This window comes from Leptidea sinapis, chromosome 7 (assembly GCF_905404315.1).
Source record: "Leptidea sinapis chromosome 7, ilLepSina1.1, whole genome shotgun sequence".
NCBI classification, from domain to species: domain Eukaryota; kingdom Metazoa; phylum Arthropoda; class Insecta; order Lepidoptera; family Pieridae; genus Leptidea; species Leptidea sinapis.
Window position 1 is genome coordinate 10,464,602 of NC_066271.1, and position 15,685 is coordinate 10,480,286.

The window sequence follows — 15,685 nt, forward strand, 5'->3', positions numbered from 1 at the left end:
CACTTATCTAGCGGTCGCAACATTCGTGTACTCTCTAATCTTTCTAACGGCGTATGCCGCAGAGCTGAGTCTATCTACTATTTGGACATTATGGACCCCGCTGAAGCTTTTTATCTGACGTGGTACCCAAGAAGACAGTAGTGTCCACAAGTTACAATCTATGGTCAATTATAATTACGTTAGTTTGTACCTCCGCTGTGTTTTTTTACTATTTAAGTGCAGATTATTCATCTCAAACCAACGCACTTTCTTTGAGAGTGTATTGTTTACCACGTCATCAATATCTGTACGTCGCTTCACTTAAATGTAAGTGAAGTATCATCAGCAAACAATATAATCTGATGGACATCATCTACCACATCCGGTAAATCATTAATATATATATGAAACAAGAAAGGACCGAGAAGAGAACCCTACGGAACACACCTATTCCTAAAGGTTTACCCTAAGACCGTTTGCCATTTACTTCGGCTATTCGAACTCTTTCGCGTAAATATGATTTTAACAAGATTTAGGGCTTTATATTTTACTCCCTAATGCTTTAGTTTTAGGAGTAAAGTTATATGGTGGAGCAGTCAAATGCTTTGGACAAATCACAAAAAATGTTGTATGCATCCTGTGACTTTTCCCAGGCGTCAAAGATATGTTCAATGAGTCTAGACTTTTGTTCAATAATTTACAAAAATGCATTAGTAGCTGCTTAAGCAATAGGTTTTCAAAAAATTTCACTTAAAACAGGCAGAACTGAAATAGGCCTGAAATAAGCAGGGACAAAAGAACTGCCTGATTTAAACAACTATTTCATGAGGCCAGAGAACACATATTTGCGGACTGTCGCTGTTTCGAGTGGCAAAATTGATATTGACATGGAAAAGCCAAGGTATCTTATGAGATAACATTCTCAGTTTTATAACAAAAGGCGCTTCATATTATTTTTCTCTCATATGTTATATATTATTATTATTTTATAATACAGAAAACATTTCTTATATCATACGATTGGGATTAATTTATTTTATGTTTACTTTATCAGTACTTACAAATTTTTATTATTACGTAGGTAAATGGTAGATTTCCTTTTTATTGGTACATACTACTATTTATTGGTTAGGCAACTGGCAAGTAAAAAATCTAATGGATTCTTAATTATAGACAAAACGTTTACTATTTTTTACGTTAACGTAATTTTCTTTATATCGTTAATAGCTGTCTTAAATAACTTAATAAACAAGTCTTATTTGGCAGTAATGAGGATGGAATTTCGATCGACATTACAAGGAATTATCAGTATTAAATTATGCAAGGTGTTCATAATTAGACGCAGCAGACATGGTTCGCGTCGTATAAACAAACCCACACGTGTTCGCTGGTTTTGCTGCAAATTAAAATATTACAAAATAAATTATTATATGAAAGATAATTAAGTATAACTGTAATGGGAACACAATTTAGTTTGAGAATTGTTTCCGATTCTCCAAAATATAACTTGGTTAGATAATTGAAGATATTTGAAGTAGTGTTAAAACCTTTAATTAAAATGCACCTTATTACACGTATTATAGGTTTTAAGTCTTATAAGTTTTAATTTTATGCCTCAAAATGTACTTCACCGAAATAATACCATTACCAGGTTATTTTGCACAGGATACCGACTAGTTTATGGGTACCACAATGGCGCCTATTTCTGCCGTGAAGCAGTAATGTGTAACTATTACTGTGTTTTGGTCAGAAGGGCGCCGTAGCTAGTGAAATTACTGGGCAAATGAGACCTAACATCTTATGTCTCAAGGTGACGATAACAATTGTAGTGCCGGTCAGAATTTAGTAGTAGCAACAGTTAAGTTCATATTATTTGCTTTCAATTATTCTTAAGAACCTAGGTTATAAAATGTGGAATCTACTTTATACTAAAGTGATTTAGAATAATATGTGGAGAAATGTAATGAGAATTTAGCTTTCAAACAAGAATTTTAAACGTAAAAACAATTTAGAACGTTCGTGCAGAGATTTATATAGGATTAAATAATAATACTAATAATGTAAATAGACAAAATTCTAATGTACATAATATTTAAATTGTAACTTAGAATAAAATATATTATATAATCAATAAAAGATTTTATTAATTAATAACCTTTCCTTACATTATCATATTAATATACATAAAATTTCAGTAAAAAACTTAACTTTTGTCAAGTTACACAATTTCAATATTAAATAGTTCAACTTAGATTAGTTTAAGTTATCACTTCTGTAAGGCGTCCCGAGACGCACACGCTTTTTTTTAAATTAATCTCATAGTGACTTTTGCAAGTATACTACAGTTTTTTTTAATGGAAAAGGAGGACAAACGAGCGTACGGGTCACCTGGTGTTAAGTGATCACCGCCGCCCACATTCTCTTGCTACACCAGAGGAATCACAGTGTACCCACTTTTTTTAAGGTACCCATGTCGTATCGGCCCGTAAACATCGCACAAGGAAGCTCATTCCACAGCTTTGTAGTATGTATGAAGCAAGCTCCATGAAAACCGCAATGTGGAGGACCGCCACACATCCAGATGATATCCTAATTTGTGTTGTGTCGTGCGAAGGTTGAATTTGGCGGCTGGAATCGGGTGAAACAAATCTTCGGAACAGATGCGATAGAAGACACTCAATAAAGGGACATCTCTACGCAATGCGAAGAGATCCAGCCTTTCACACAGCACTGGGTCCTCGACAATTGGAGCTGCTCTGAGTTGCACGCGTTCAAATGAATCGAGCTGATACTGGGGTTCGCCAGAGCATCAGAGATGACAGCAATACTTCATATGTGGCCGAACCTATCTATAGCGCTAGAATGTGGGCCGGCTTGAAGTATTGCCGTGCTCTATTTATGACGTCCAACTTCTTCGAAGCCAATTTGGGTTTGCTCTCCGGATGACCTTGGTATTGGCAATCGCTCGAGTTTTTAAGACCCAGTATTCCGATACTAGGCGAGGCTTTAAGCTCATTTAGCTAAACTGTTATGGAATCATTAGATAAATGAATATACTTAGATTTAATAATTATTGAATCCGCTAGGACAGCAAGGATATATTAATAGCAGTGCATAGTGCGTGCTGCAGTGAATGGATAATGAGAAAAAAATCCAAATATATTCAAAAAAATTCGAGACGTAAAAAATAAATCAATAAAATGGAATAATATTGTCACTAACAAGGTAGATTTTTTTTTTTTTATGGAATAGGATACCTGGTGTTAAGTGATCACCGCCGCCCACACTCTCCTGCAACACCAGAGGAATCACAAGAGCGTTGCCGGCCTTTAAGGAAGGTGTACGCGCTTTTCTTGAAGGTACCCATGTCGTATCGTCCCGGAAACACCGCACAAGGAAGCTCATTCCACAGCTTCGTGGTACGAGGAAGAAAGCTCCTTGAAAACCGCACTGTGGAGGACCGCCACACATCCAGATGGTGGGGATGATATCGTAACTTGTGGCGTGTCGTGCGAAGGTGAAATTCGGCGGCAGGAATCAGGTTGAACAGCTCTTCGGAACACTCCCCGTGATAAATGCGGTAGAAGACACACAATGAAGCGACGTCTCTACGCAACGCCAAGTGATCCAGCCGTTCACAGAGTACTGGGTCCCCGACAATTCGAGCTGCTCTGCGTTGCACGCGGTCAAATGGATCGAGCTGATACTGGGGTGCGCCAGACCAGAGATGACAGCAATACTCCATGTGAGGCCGGACCTGCGCTTTGTAGAGCGCTAGAATGTGGGCCGGCTTGAAGTATTGCCGTGCTCTATTTATGACGCCCATTTTCTTTGAAGCCAGTTTGGCTTTGCCCTCCAGATGTCCACGGAATTGGCAATTGCTCGAGATTTCGAGACCCAGTATTCCGATACTAGGCGAGGCTTTAAGGGAAGTGTTCTCGAAGAGCGGTGATACGGCAAATGGGGTTTTTTTAGTGGTAAACGCGCAAACTTGAGTCTTCTGGGGGTTAAATTGGACAAGGTTCAACTTACCCCATTCCGCGACCTTCTCGAGAGAGGACTCGATAGAAGACACAAGTTTCACCCGGCACTGGTCGACGTTTTCCCGAGAGAGACCTGCATGGCCCGTGTATACGGCATCACCAGTGCTGTCGTCTGCATAGCAATGCATGTTGGCGGTGTCCAACATATCATTGATATGCAGAAGAAACAGCGTGGGAGATAGCACACAGCCTTGAGGCACTCCAGCGTTCACGGGCTTGGGATTCGAGCAATAACCGTCGATAACGACCTGTATGCTGCGCCCAGTGAGGAAGCTGGAGGTCCACTTGCATAAGCTCTCGGGAAGCCCAAATGATGGAAGTTTTGCGAGGAGCGCCTTGTGCCATACACGATCAAAGGCCTTCGCTATATCCAGACCAACTGCCAGGCCTTCCCCCTTGCTTTCAATAGCCGCCGCCCATCTGTGTGTTAGGTATACCAGAAGATCGCCAGTCGACCGACCATGGCGAAAGCCGTACTGCCGGTCGTTGATCAACTGGTGACCCTCAAGGTTTACCAAGAGCTGGCGGTTAATTATGCTCTCCATAATTTTGGAGAGTAGGGAGGTAATAGCAATAGGCCTGTAGTTTGCCGGAGCCGAACTGTCTCCTTTTTTTGGGATCGGATGGACAAGGGCTGACTTCCATGAATCAGGGACTACGCCTTTTGAATAAGAGTGCCGGAATAAACGCATTAGCACCGGCGTCAACTCAGGGGCACACGTTCTAAGCACGATTGGAGAAATGCCATCCGGCCCGCTCGACTTCCTGACGTCCAACGAAAACAGAGCTCGCCTAACAGTTTTCTGTCGGAACTGTACTTCAGGCATGAAGCTCTGACACCGCGGGATGGTCGGCGGTGTTTTCCGTTGTCGTCAAGAGTCGAGTTGGAGGAAAAAAGAGTGCACAGGAGATCGGCTTTCTCTTTTGCCGTATGGGCCAGGGTGTCATTCCTCATGTGCAACGGCGGCATGGACGGCTGGTTGAAGTTACCAAGAGCAGCTTTCGACAACGACCAGAACTTGCGTGTTCCTGTCGGGTAACTGGAAAGCTGCTCGCCAATTTTGACGACGTGCTTCGATTTCGCACGGGCGATTTGCCGCTTAAAAAATCTGGAGGCACGGTTATATTTCCTCTTCAGAACTTTGCAGTTCGGATCTTTGAGCCCAGCGCCGCAACCCAAGTTCGATACGCCTGTTTTTTGCAGTCAGATGCTGCTTTAACTGACGCATCGAACCAGGGCTGTGATCTGCCACCGATCGGTACTACAGAGCTTGGTATAAAAATATCCATGCCCTGCAGTATCACATCGGCTACTGCAACGGCGCAGGCACTAGGATCATCTGAAAGGAAACAAACCCTGCCCCAAGGGTAGGATGCAAAAAAGGAACGCATCCTATCCCAATCTGCTGACTTCTAGTGCCAAACGCGGCGGGTCGCTGGTGGTCTGCGACGTTGGCGTCGGATAGGCACTACACTCCTGACCAGGCAATGGTCGGACGTTCCGAGAGGGGCGTCGACAGAGACCTGGTAACCATCGGGATGTGTAGTCAGCAGAAGATCTAATAAGGACGGCATGTGGCTATCCACATCCGGGAGCCGCGTCGGCGACTCAACCAATTGGGACAGACCATACGCCAATGCAAAATTATGCACAGATCGCCCTGCGTAGTCTGTGGTACGTGATCCAAGCCATTCGGCATTGTGCCCGTTGAAATCACCCAAGACTACGATTTTAGCGGAGGGGATCTGAGCAAGCACGTCATCAAATGCCGCTTGAACGCAGCCCATGAGGTGATCCGTTTCTGCGTTACCACTATGGGACCTGTAGACACACGCATAGATGCGGACGCGGTCCTCTAAATCTACGCGGAGCCAGAGAGTAGACAGGCCCCTACCCTCAAAATTGCCGAGACGGCGACAGCAGATATCCTCCCTAACGTACACACATACCCCGGCATGAGGCATGAAATTATGCTCAATTTTGTACCCGGGGTACGTTAAATATGACGTATCGCTAGGTCGAGATATCTGCGTCTCCGTAAGGAAACACAAGGCCGGCTGCGCCGTCTCAAGGTGGTGGTGGACGGCGTTTAAGTTGGAGTGAATTCCCCGGATGTTACAAAAGTCCACATTAAGCGTGGAGCGGGGTGCCGTGGTGTTGCTGCCCTGTTTGTCCTGTGACATACGCGGTACTGTGCCCTCCCCAGAATACGAGGGGCAGCCCGAGCGCGAATGCTCGGGGAGGGATTCTCCGGCTCTACAAGAGCCGGTACCCTCCTGGGGTAATTAAATGGACTTTGAAATATTAGCACAATATACTAATTCATAGCAATTTATAAGGGAATACCTAAATGTATAGATGTAAGGAAATAGTAATATTAAAGGAGGTTCTAAATAAAATATAAAAGTGTGTGTGTGTACTTAAGAATGCACGCACTAAGTTATTTTTCTTTGACGTAATTAAACAAACATCCTTATTTTTTTTATTCTTTGTGCTATTTTATGTTTGTAGAAATAACAATATTGTAATAAAGAATGTATTAAATACAAACAATGAAAATATTATAATACAACATAATTAAGTTAAATAACATTAATTATTCTTATACAACAAGAGAGATTTTTTTAATTTAAAACTTGTATGTAAATTATAATTATTGAAATTTATTTAATTCTCGTCCATTGGTTATGGTTCAGTAGGCATATGAGTTAAAAGAGGCTTAGAGCTGAAGTATGATACAAATGGTTGAGTTGACCAGTTAATGTCAGGGTGTCAAATTTGCGTGACGGTGTGATCGCGCGTCGTAAAATATCACTCTGATAATGTTTCCTTGCGCCAAAAGAAGTATAATTTTAAAATAAATAAATACACATTGTGCTCGAGTGAATATTAAAGGTAAGAGGTAAAAGGTAAACACATATATTATGAAATACTACACCTACATTATTATTTATTATATAAAACTCTAGGGTTACTACAGTGTTTCTTCATCGCAGAGCAAACTTGATGCGGACAGGATCATCGGTTCGGAGGACCAGGTCGGCTTTCATAGTGGGCTTGAAGTTCTTGACAGTGGGGAATAATTTGAAGTGGCGAATCATCTCACTCAGCATGTATTTCATCTCTTGCATCGCAAATCGTTGACCTGAGAAGTAAATCAATAAGCAATTATCACTCACGTACAATAAACAATTTGACTCACAATCACGCTCAAAAATTGTCTGAAGCAATACTCTGCCTACGCGTCTATTAGGCAGAGTCTTCGTTCAGTTGTGTTTCGACCGCGCTTTGAATACAACGCCACGCAATAACAAAGTGTTCAGTGAAAAAATGTGCATATCAAAACTTAAAAAGGATGGAGTATCGTATTTCAGGTAAGTGCCCCTTTAAATTAACAAAATTATGTAACTAACTTGACGTTTTCAATCATTTTGCTAAATAATTATATTTCAATTACCGCTAAAACAAAATATATCGCCGACGAAATGAGAGAAAGAGACGTCGGTCTCTTTTGCACATCTCGTTCCATAATCAATTAGCTTAATAAAAGCGTATACAACAGACTTTGAACATTACTGACACCACATAAGGTGTTAATTTGAATGAATGTTTTAATTTTATCTGTATAAGTTACTGCATTCAGAAGTATATACAACGCCGGTCACACAGTTTTGACGCCCTTTTATTAGGTGTTTGTGAATCTAGTTTTTGAAGAGCGCAATTATTAAAATAATAATCTTTATTTCAGATAAGTAGGTAATATCAATAATTTATTAGTCTGTTAGTTACTAGAGGCTTTAATAATTATCTATGTTAGTATTGTTAGTAACTTATGCTAATACATTGCTTAATTTATTGGTGGATGCACAAAAGTGTCCATAAAATAAAGATTTTATCCACCCATAAAGTTATTCCCACCCAATGATTCTGTAATGCACAATCAAAACAGAAGGCTGTATATTTCAGAATGCCGTTGGCACTGTCGACTCTCGTCTGAGACGTGTCAGCATCGACACACGCTTTTTGCATTTGAGTGATTGCTTGGAAGCCGTCCACTTGCTCCCGTACAAATATTTCCTATGACTACAATGGGAGCCTCAACAACACTCTTAAGATGTTATTTATTATATGAACACGCAGAGCATTGACAGCTCGGATCGACAAAACGATTTATAGAGTGTAATCTTAACTTCCTTTGCGTTTCGAACAGACCTGCAAGCAATCATATTGCCCCTCATGCCAACGATCTGCGCTACCGTTCTAACTCCTCATCATCATTTAGTGCACATGTCAGAATATCACCTAAATATTAAAATTTATCAACTACTTTTAGTTCCTGTCCATATAACAATACAGAAGGAAAATCGTTTATACAGGTTTTTATGTGGCGCGAACACAATTACTTCCCTCTTTTTACCATTGTACATTAACTCATGCACCTTTACATATTTTTCACTCGTGAAAAGCACTTTTCTTAAACCATTTATCGAAGGACTAGCCAGCACCATGTCGTCTGCATAGCTAATATTATTAAAATATAAATCATCAATACTACAGCCGACATGATTGCTGCTCAGCGTCTCGACGAGCTGGTTTATATTAATATTAAAAAGGAAGGGAGTAGTTGCCTCCCCCTGTCCTACACCGCAGTTAACTCTATACTCATCAGATAGACACCCTGCCCATCTCACTTGATTGGTCTGTACCAATATTTAAAAAGTGAATTGCAATCCTCAGGTACACCAAAAGTCTCTAATTTGTCCCACAGCAGGTCGTAAGACACCATATCGAAGGTCTAAAAAGTACGTAAACACTGGTATATTGCGATCAGTATAGTAAGTACTGAACGGCGTATTTAACGGTTAGGATTACACTTTAGACGGATCGAAAACCAAATTGTGCTTCATGTATATGCCCAGAATATTGTGCTTTACAAAAAAATAGGTTAGGGTTAGCGTGTTTCACTTCCTACGTGAACGTCCGTCTTTTAACTTTTTCTCCTAAAAAAAAAACTTGCCTATACAGTTTCTCGGTCCAGCACTGAACGGTACATAGGTGAAGTTCATCTTCTCTCCACTGAGAAACCGCTCTGGTCTGAACTGCTCGGGCTCAGGGAAGAGATCCTCGCGACGATGTAGGTCATAGATGTGAAGTACAACTTCGTTACCCTTTGTCACTTGAATGTCATCTGAAAATATTAAATAAATGTATAGAAGACATACTATTTGGAATTCCGATGAATTGAAAGAAACTCATTGCATTTTCATTTACAACATTATAAAATAAGAGTTAGATACTGCACGTTATGTACCAACGTATAAGATAATAAATATAACATTTTTTATGGTAAAAGGAAGGCAAACGAGCGAGCGAACGGGTCACCTGCTGTTAAGTGATCACCGCCGGCCATATTCTCTAACAACATCAGAGGAATCACAAGAGCGTTGCCAGACTCTAAGGCGCGTACACTTTGTAAGCGTTTTTTTTGTCATATCCCATGCTGTATCGTCTCGGAAACACCGCACAAGGAAGCTCATTCCACAGCTTTGTAGTACGGAAGAAAGCTCCTTGAGAAGCTCACTGTGGAGGACCGCCACAATACAGATGGTGGGGATTTTATCCTAATTTGTGGCATGTCGTGCGAAATTGGAATTCGGCGGCAGGAATCAGGTGAAACAGCTCTTCGGAACACTCTTTTTGATTGTGGTGGCGGTAAATGAGTAGGGCGGGGCGACGAACTAGCGATTTATTAATGAAGTTGTGAATTGAACAAAATTTTGTCTTTGATATATATATGATTTCGAGGAATAGTTTTTTTTTCTCATTAATGCGTACTGTGATAACTCATAAGCCAGTTTTTTTGGAAATTTAAATATACGCTGTAAAAACGGGTATAAAGTAGGGAGGAATGAAATACTATTACAATATGAGATAAGTAACCAGATCCTTACATTACCTTTTACCAATCATCGTGTCGTTGTAGAAATTCGATAGCTTATTTTTACTCGATAATAGATGGAAAATTATCTTACCCAACATAAAATCTTCTTCAATCATCCTCCCAATTATGGGCACGCTAGGGTACAGCCTCAGTATTTCTTTTATTGTGGCCTCCAAATACTTCATCTCAGCCAAATCGCTTAGATTCGCAGTTCGCATTGAATCACCAAATATACTTTTGCACTCTTCGTGTATACGATCCTACAAATTATATTATATACATAAACACATAATTTTACATAATATGATAAACCAAACCGTAGGCAGATTTAGTAAAAAAGGAGTAAGAACATCTTGGCAAGAAATAAGTGACGAAGAAGCGGTACAGTATGGACAGACGCTATATATATATATCTATAATTTAATTTATGTACAGAAGAAAAGTGGTCGTTTTTATCCACTCTATAACTTTGGAGAAATTAGACGAAATGGCAATGGGTAGCTGGAGGGATCCCAGCGTACACATTAGCCTCTTGATTGGGCAATTGTGCGTTTTTAAAATGTCTTCTTACTTCAACCAGCCCAGATCATTCCAGAAGTATTTTTAAGTTTCTACAGGCATCCGGAAGCGATGCTGGTGATTGGAATATTTGTATCCATTGTTCGGCCACACTGCTGCACTCCATAAGCACGTGTTCTGGCATTTCCTCTGCCTCCATGCATCCTCTGCACAAGGGGCTGTCTGTTACACCTATGATAGACAGGTGCTTGTTCAAGGGACAGTGACCGGTGACTACACCTACAATTGTGCGTATTGTCCCTGTGTAGTCTCATCAGGTTGCGGGCGAACCTCTTTGGGGACACCGGACCCACATTCTTTGTTTGCCTGCAACCTTTGCTGTTTCTCCACTCTGTTAGGTGGAATTATTCCGTTTTTCTCGTAGCCATTTTTTAATTTGAGCATGAGGTATGGGTAGCAGTGGCTCCGGTTCATATGCTACAGCTTCGAATCCCCTTTTGGCTAGTTCATCTGCGGCATCATTGCCCAGTCAGTTGCTGTGTCCTTTAATCCATTGCAGAATGACTCTCTTCTGGTTTGCGATAGATTGAAGAGTGTTATGACATTTCACTATAAGGACAGATGTTATGGTGTTTTTTTGTAGCGTCTGAACTATGGATGCAATGTCTAAGATTATCTTTATGTTAAGGTCTCTGACATCTCTGGCTCCTACCGTCTGAGCTGATTTAGTGATTCCAATACATTCTGCTTGAAATATTGTGTTTAGGTTGTCTAGTGTTGTTGATATTTTTATATTTAGGTCATTCGAGAAGGCTCCAGTGCCGTGTATGGATTTGGATCCGTCTGTATATATTCTGACATCGTTGATGCCAGAGTTATCATTTGCTTCCGCATTAAGTCGAATATCGTACCTTCGATCGAATACATGGTAGCACAGTGCTCTGTCCATGGGTGCATCAAGAAGTGGTATTTCGTTTAAGATAGGACTAGGATATCCCTTTAGGACTCTTGAGTGAGTGGTTTCTGTGTTTTGTTTCCATAGACCGTTTGCCCTTAGTCTTAAGGCAGTAGCCTTTGCCTCTTCCTGTACGACTAGATCTAAGGGTCTAAGATTCAAGAGGTATTCGAGCGCAGATGATGGAGTGGTTCTCATGCATCCAGTAGCAGCTATGGTCACTAAGCGTAGTAGACTGCTTAGTTTCGATTTCACTGTTATCAGTTGTGTCCTGGACCATATACAACTGATCCATGGGTAAGGGAAGGTGATGATGACGGATGTGTATAGCCATAGTAGCCATTAGGCGTGATATGCGTTGCAATTGCGAAGAATTATTATGTTTGCGATGAGGACTTGCCCCAACACGAAATCTGTAGCCATTTGCATGTGCTCAAGAAGCTGGTCAGTTACCGCTGTGGTCTCTATACAGGCATGCATAGATTTGCGGATGGTCATCGCAGTCTACGTCCTGTTATCCTCCTTGATAAAAATGCACACAACAAACCCACGGAATTAAGGAGTATTTCAGATCATACCCGTAGGAGAGGTAAGATGATCAAGAAAGCAGTGCCGGCTTCGCCGTCTCCAGCTGTGAGCGACGGTATTTAGATTAGAGCACAGCTCCCAGATGTTACAGAAGTCCACAGCAAATGTGGAGAAGGATGGTTAGAGATTCCTGCTCTGCTTGCACCACCATTAGGTAAAAGTAGTAATAATAATAATATAAGCCTTTATTCATGTAATAGAGAAAACAAAAATCAATAATGTCACTTATGCTATAAGGTGTAAAGAGAACGTTAGAACTCTTTTCGACTACTTCTGCAACATTTAGTATCCAAATGTTGAATTTAGTTCTCTGCCATCTCTTTCCCAACTTTTTCCAACTACTTATGTTACTATTACACCTACTTTCCACATGGCTTCTTTCCTAGCCATTTAATTCTATATTGACGTAACCACTTTCTTATACATCGTACCATTACTTATGACTTGTTCCTATTACAATTATGCTACGCACGCGTAGTGCGACATTTTCGTATCGTTATGTAATATTAATATTATAGTTACCTGCACTTCCTCGTGGTCAGCTAACAGCATCAAGCCAAACGTTAACGCCATTGCTGTGGTGTCGTGACCCTGAAATTATTTAAGTTGAAATTAATGGAAAATATTATGGATGAATTATTAAATTTTATGGATGAATTATTAAACTATATTTAATTAATATCTACATATTTGGACCGCACGTAGTTGAGTGGAGTGGAAACCTATCTTATGGGACAAAATCTGTGAGACTAAGCAATGGCCAGGAATTTATTGCAGTAATTATAGTTGTACTACAACACTATGTCAAGTTTAAGCGGAGGAGGTTTGCGGAGGAGGTTTGCGGAGCGGTAGGTTGCTGTTTACACGAGGCACAAATACTTGTTCTAATGTTGTTCTCAGGTTGATAGGATTAATTTCGTTTACGAGCATGACTCACCAGCCATCGCTCCCTTTGCTATATTTAGGGCAGCGAACGACCCGCCCCACGCCATTACAACAATATTTAATCGACATCTTAGCCACAATGCCAAGGTCTGGCATAGTATTTATAACTAATCCTACTAATATTATAAGTTTGAAAGTTTGTATGTCTGGATGTATGTTTGAACTTCTTTAACGCAAAATCTACTGAATAGATTTTGATGAAACTTTACAATAATATAGCTTACACACCAGAGTAACAAATAGGCTATAATTTATAAAACTATAGTGTGAATTATACAAAATATAAATGAAGTGTGATTGTTACTAATGAATACAACTAGCGCCATCCCTTATCAACTAGCAAGCACAAGATCAATACATTTTATGTGGCAAAACAACGTTTGCCGGGTCAGCTAGTATAACATAAAACATGCAGATTACATATTTACTATCTGGATTTTTTTAATGACAATTTGGGACGAGACGAGCAGGACGTTCAGCTGATGGTACTTGATAAGCTCTGCCCATTACAATGCAGTGCCGCTCAGGCTGAGGCTAAAACACAAAAATTTTGAGTGGCACTACAATTGCGCTCGTCACCTTGAGACATTAAATGATAAATCTCATTTGCCCAGTACTTCCGTAGCTAACACATTCCTGCATCACGACAGAAAAAGGCGCCATTGTGGCACCCATTATCTAACCGGCATCGTGTGCAAAGGATCCTCCCACTGGTAAAATCATCTGGATGTACAGGGGACCTAACTTTCTTCGAGATACGATAAATTTTCTAAATCTATCTATCTATCTAAAAAAAAACATCATAAGAGCCGGTAACGCTCGTAATTCTTCAGAGGAACTGACCAAGGAACATCAAAGGACCCACATCCTGCTTTATTACTCTGTTTCACAAAAAAATGTTACACTCACCTCAAACATAAACGTATTCACTTCTTCCTTTATCCCGCTTAAATCGATTTCACCTTTACTTTCAGCATCAAGTAATAGATCAAGCAACATCATTCTTCTTCTACCACCATTAACTTCTACTTCTGTGTCTCTCCTTTTCTTCCTTCTCTCTTCTATAACTCTGTCCGTAAATGAATTATTATCTTCAAGACATTTTTTGAATCTTTTCCCAATCGGTAGATTATTAAATATTATATCGGGGTGCAACCAAAATCTTGTTAAACGCATCATTATTAGAGTTCCGATGTCTAGAATGGATTGCTTGTATTCCAATTTAGTTTCGTCAATTTCAACACTATTTAAGTTTGTTCCCATTGCAGTTTCTGTAAATAAATATTTTTAAAGACATTAAACACAAAGCAACAAGCTCATACAATAGAATTCCACCGATAAGGTTGAGTCGAAGTGGAGTAGAAGAAAAACCTCATCACATCATGGAGCAGAGGAAATACGTCATAAAATTTTAAAATATAGATCTGATACCATGAATTCTGGGAATGTTGGCCATCAATGTAGCATATGTAAATCATAATATAAAATATCATATATCATAAGACTAACAAGATTATTATTGCTTCACCAGTGCCTATACCTTCTCTTTTTAGTAATCATTCGTTACTGCTTGTTTTAGAAATTTTCTTACCGCACGCGCATTAGGTATGGAAGCAGTATGGTTAATAAATTCTTATGTGTTATGATGAATACTTATAAAAAAAAACATTTTTTAGGCGTGTATTGCTTCCACGTAAATATAATATTGATATGGTAACTTTCGAAGACTATTCAAGTACGCTGTCTTGATTTTATTTGAAGTGAAAAATGAACTGAAATTTATTTATTGCGTGGAATACCGTATACATTATAGATCTTAAATTTATTGTAGTGTCTTCTATTCGGCTAATTAGCATGCAAAAAGTTTACTTAAAATTTAAAAAATCTTTAACACTATAAAATTTTTTGTCGATTAACCATTTAAACAGGAGTCCAGGTAAGTTTTTTATTTCTAGAGGTAGATGATTAAATAATTTTATATACATTGCGTAGCTACTATACCTAGGTATAATGTTGTTCTGGGACATTGGCCATAATCCAGTCTATCCGGTAATCTGATGAAACGAGGATTCAATTTAATGGCCCTTTTAAATAAATGATTATATTGTTTTACAAATTTACATGCTTCAAATATATATATACGTATTTGGCAATCCAAATCTTTTGAGTTTTCCTTAGTTTTAATTCCGCCAATATCCCGCAAACATTTGGATGATTATGGATTTCCGCAAAGTAACGCCTACTTCAATAAATTTTGTAATATTGGGCAATGTCAAAATAATTACCCTTTTAAATAAGTCTTTACATGACTAGGTCGAACCAGCTCCATACATACAAGGAATACATTTTTGTAGCAACAAATGCTTGATGTTCTCCTGTGCCATTTCCCCAGATGAGAAAACCGTATCTGAGTACCTACTGACACGACATATCTATGGTACTCCATTAAAGATAACTTATTGGAAGCCATTCTCCTCAATCTTCTAAGGACATACACAAATCTATAAATTTTAGAGCATACTTTATCAATGTGATCAGAGAAATTAAGGTCTTTATCTAAAATAACATCTAAAAATATATTACTGTCAACTTTTTCAATATTTATTCCAGTATAATTAATATTAAGATCAGTTTGTCTACGTCTTTTACACAAAATTGCATATACTTCGTTTGCAATAAATTCGAAACTAATTCATTATTATCATTGGCTATGA

General features: G+C 39.4%; 2 protein-coding genes across 9 annotated transcripts in view; both read right to left on the bottom strand.

The window, feature by feature from the left end:
- Window positions 1–15,685, bottom strand: part of LOC126965438 (P protein-like) — a 234,307-nt gene that overhangs the window by 37,698 nt on the left and 180,924 nt on the right. The window lies entirely within an intron of this gene.
- LOC126965443 (cytochrome P450 4C1-like) overlaps window positions 6,946–15,685 on the bottom strand; it is a 29,265-nt gene continuing 20,525 nt past the window's right edge. For all 3 annotated transcript variants that reach the window (XM_050809063.1, XM_050809062.1, XM_050809064.1), the window contains 5 exons: window positions 13,881–14,242; window positions 12,549–12,617; window positions 10,056–10,224; window positions 9,041–9,211; window positions 6,946–7,168 (listed from right to left, as the gene is read on the bottom strand). In XM_050809063.1, coding sequence (XP_050665020.1) covers window positions 7,011–7,168; window positions 9,041–9,211; window positions 10,056–10,224; window positions 12,549–12,617; window positions 13,881–14,242 — 929 coding nt within the window. In that variant the 3' untranslated portion in view covers window positions 6,946–7,010. The remainder of the gene's footprint in view (window positions 7,169–9,040; window positions 9,212–10,055; window positions 10,225–12,548; window positions 12,618–13,880; window positions 14,243–15,685) is intronic.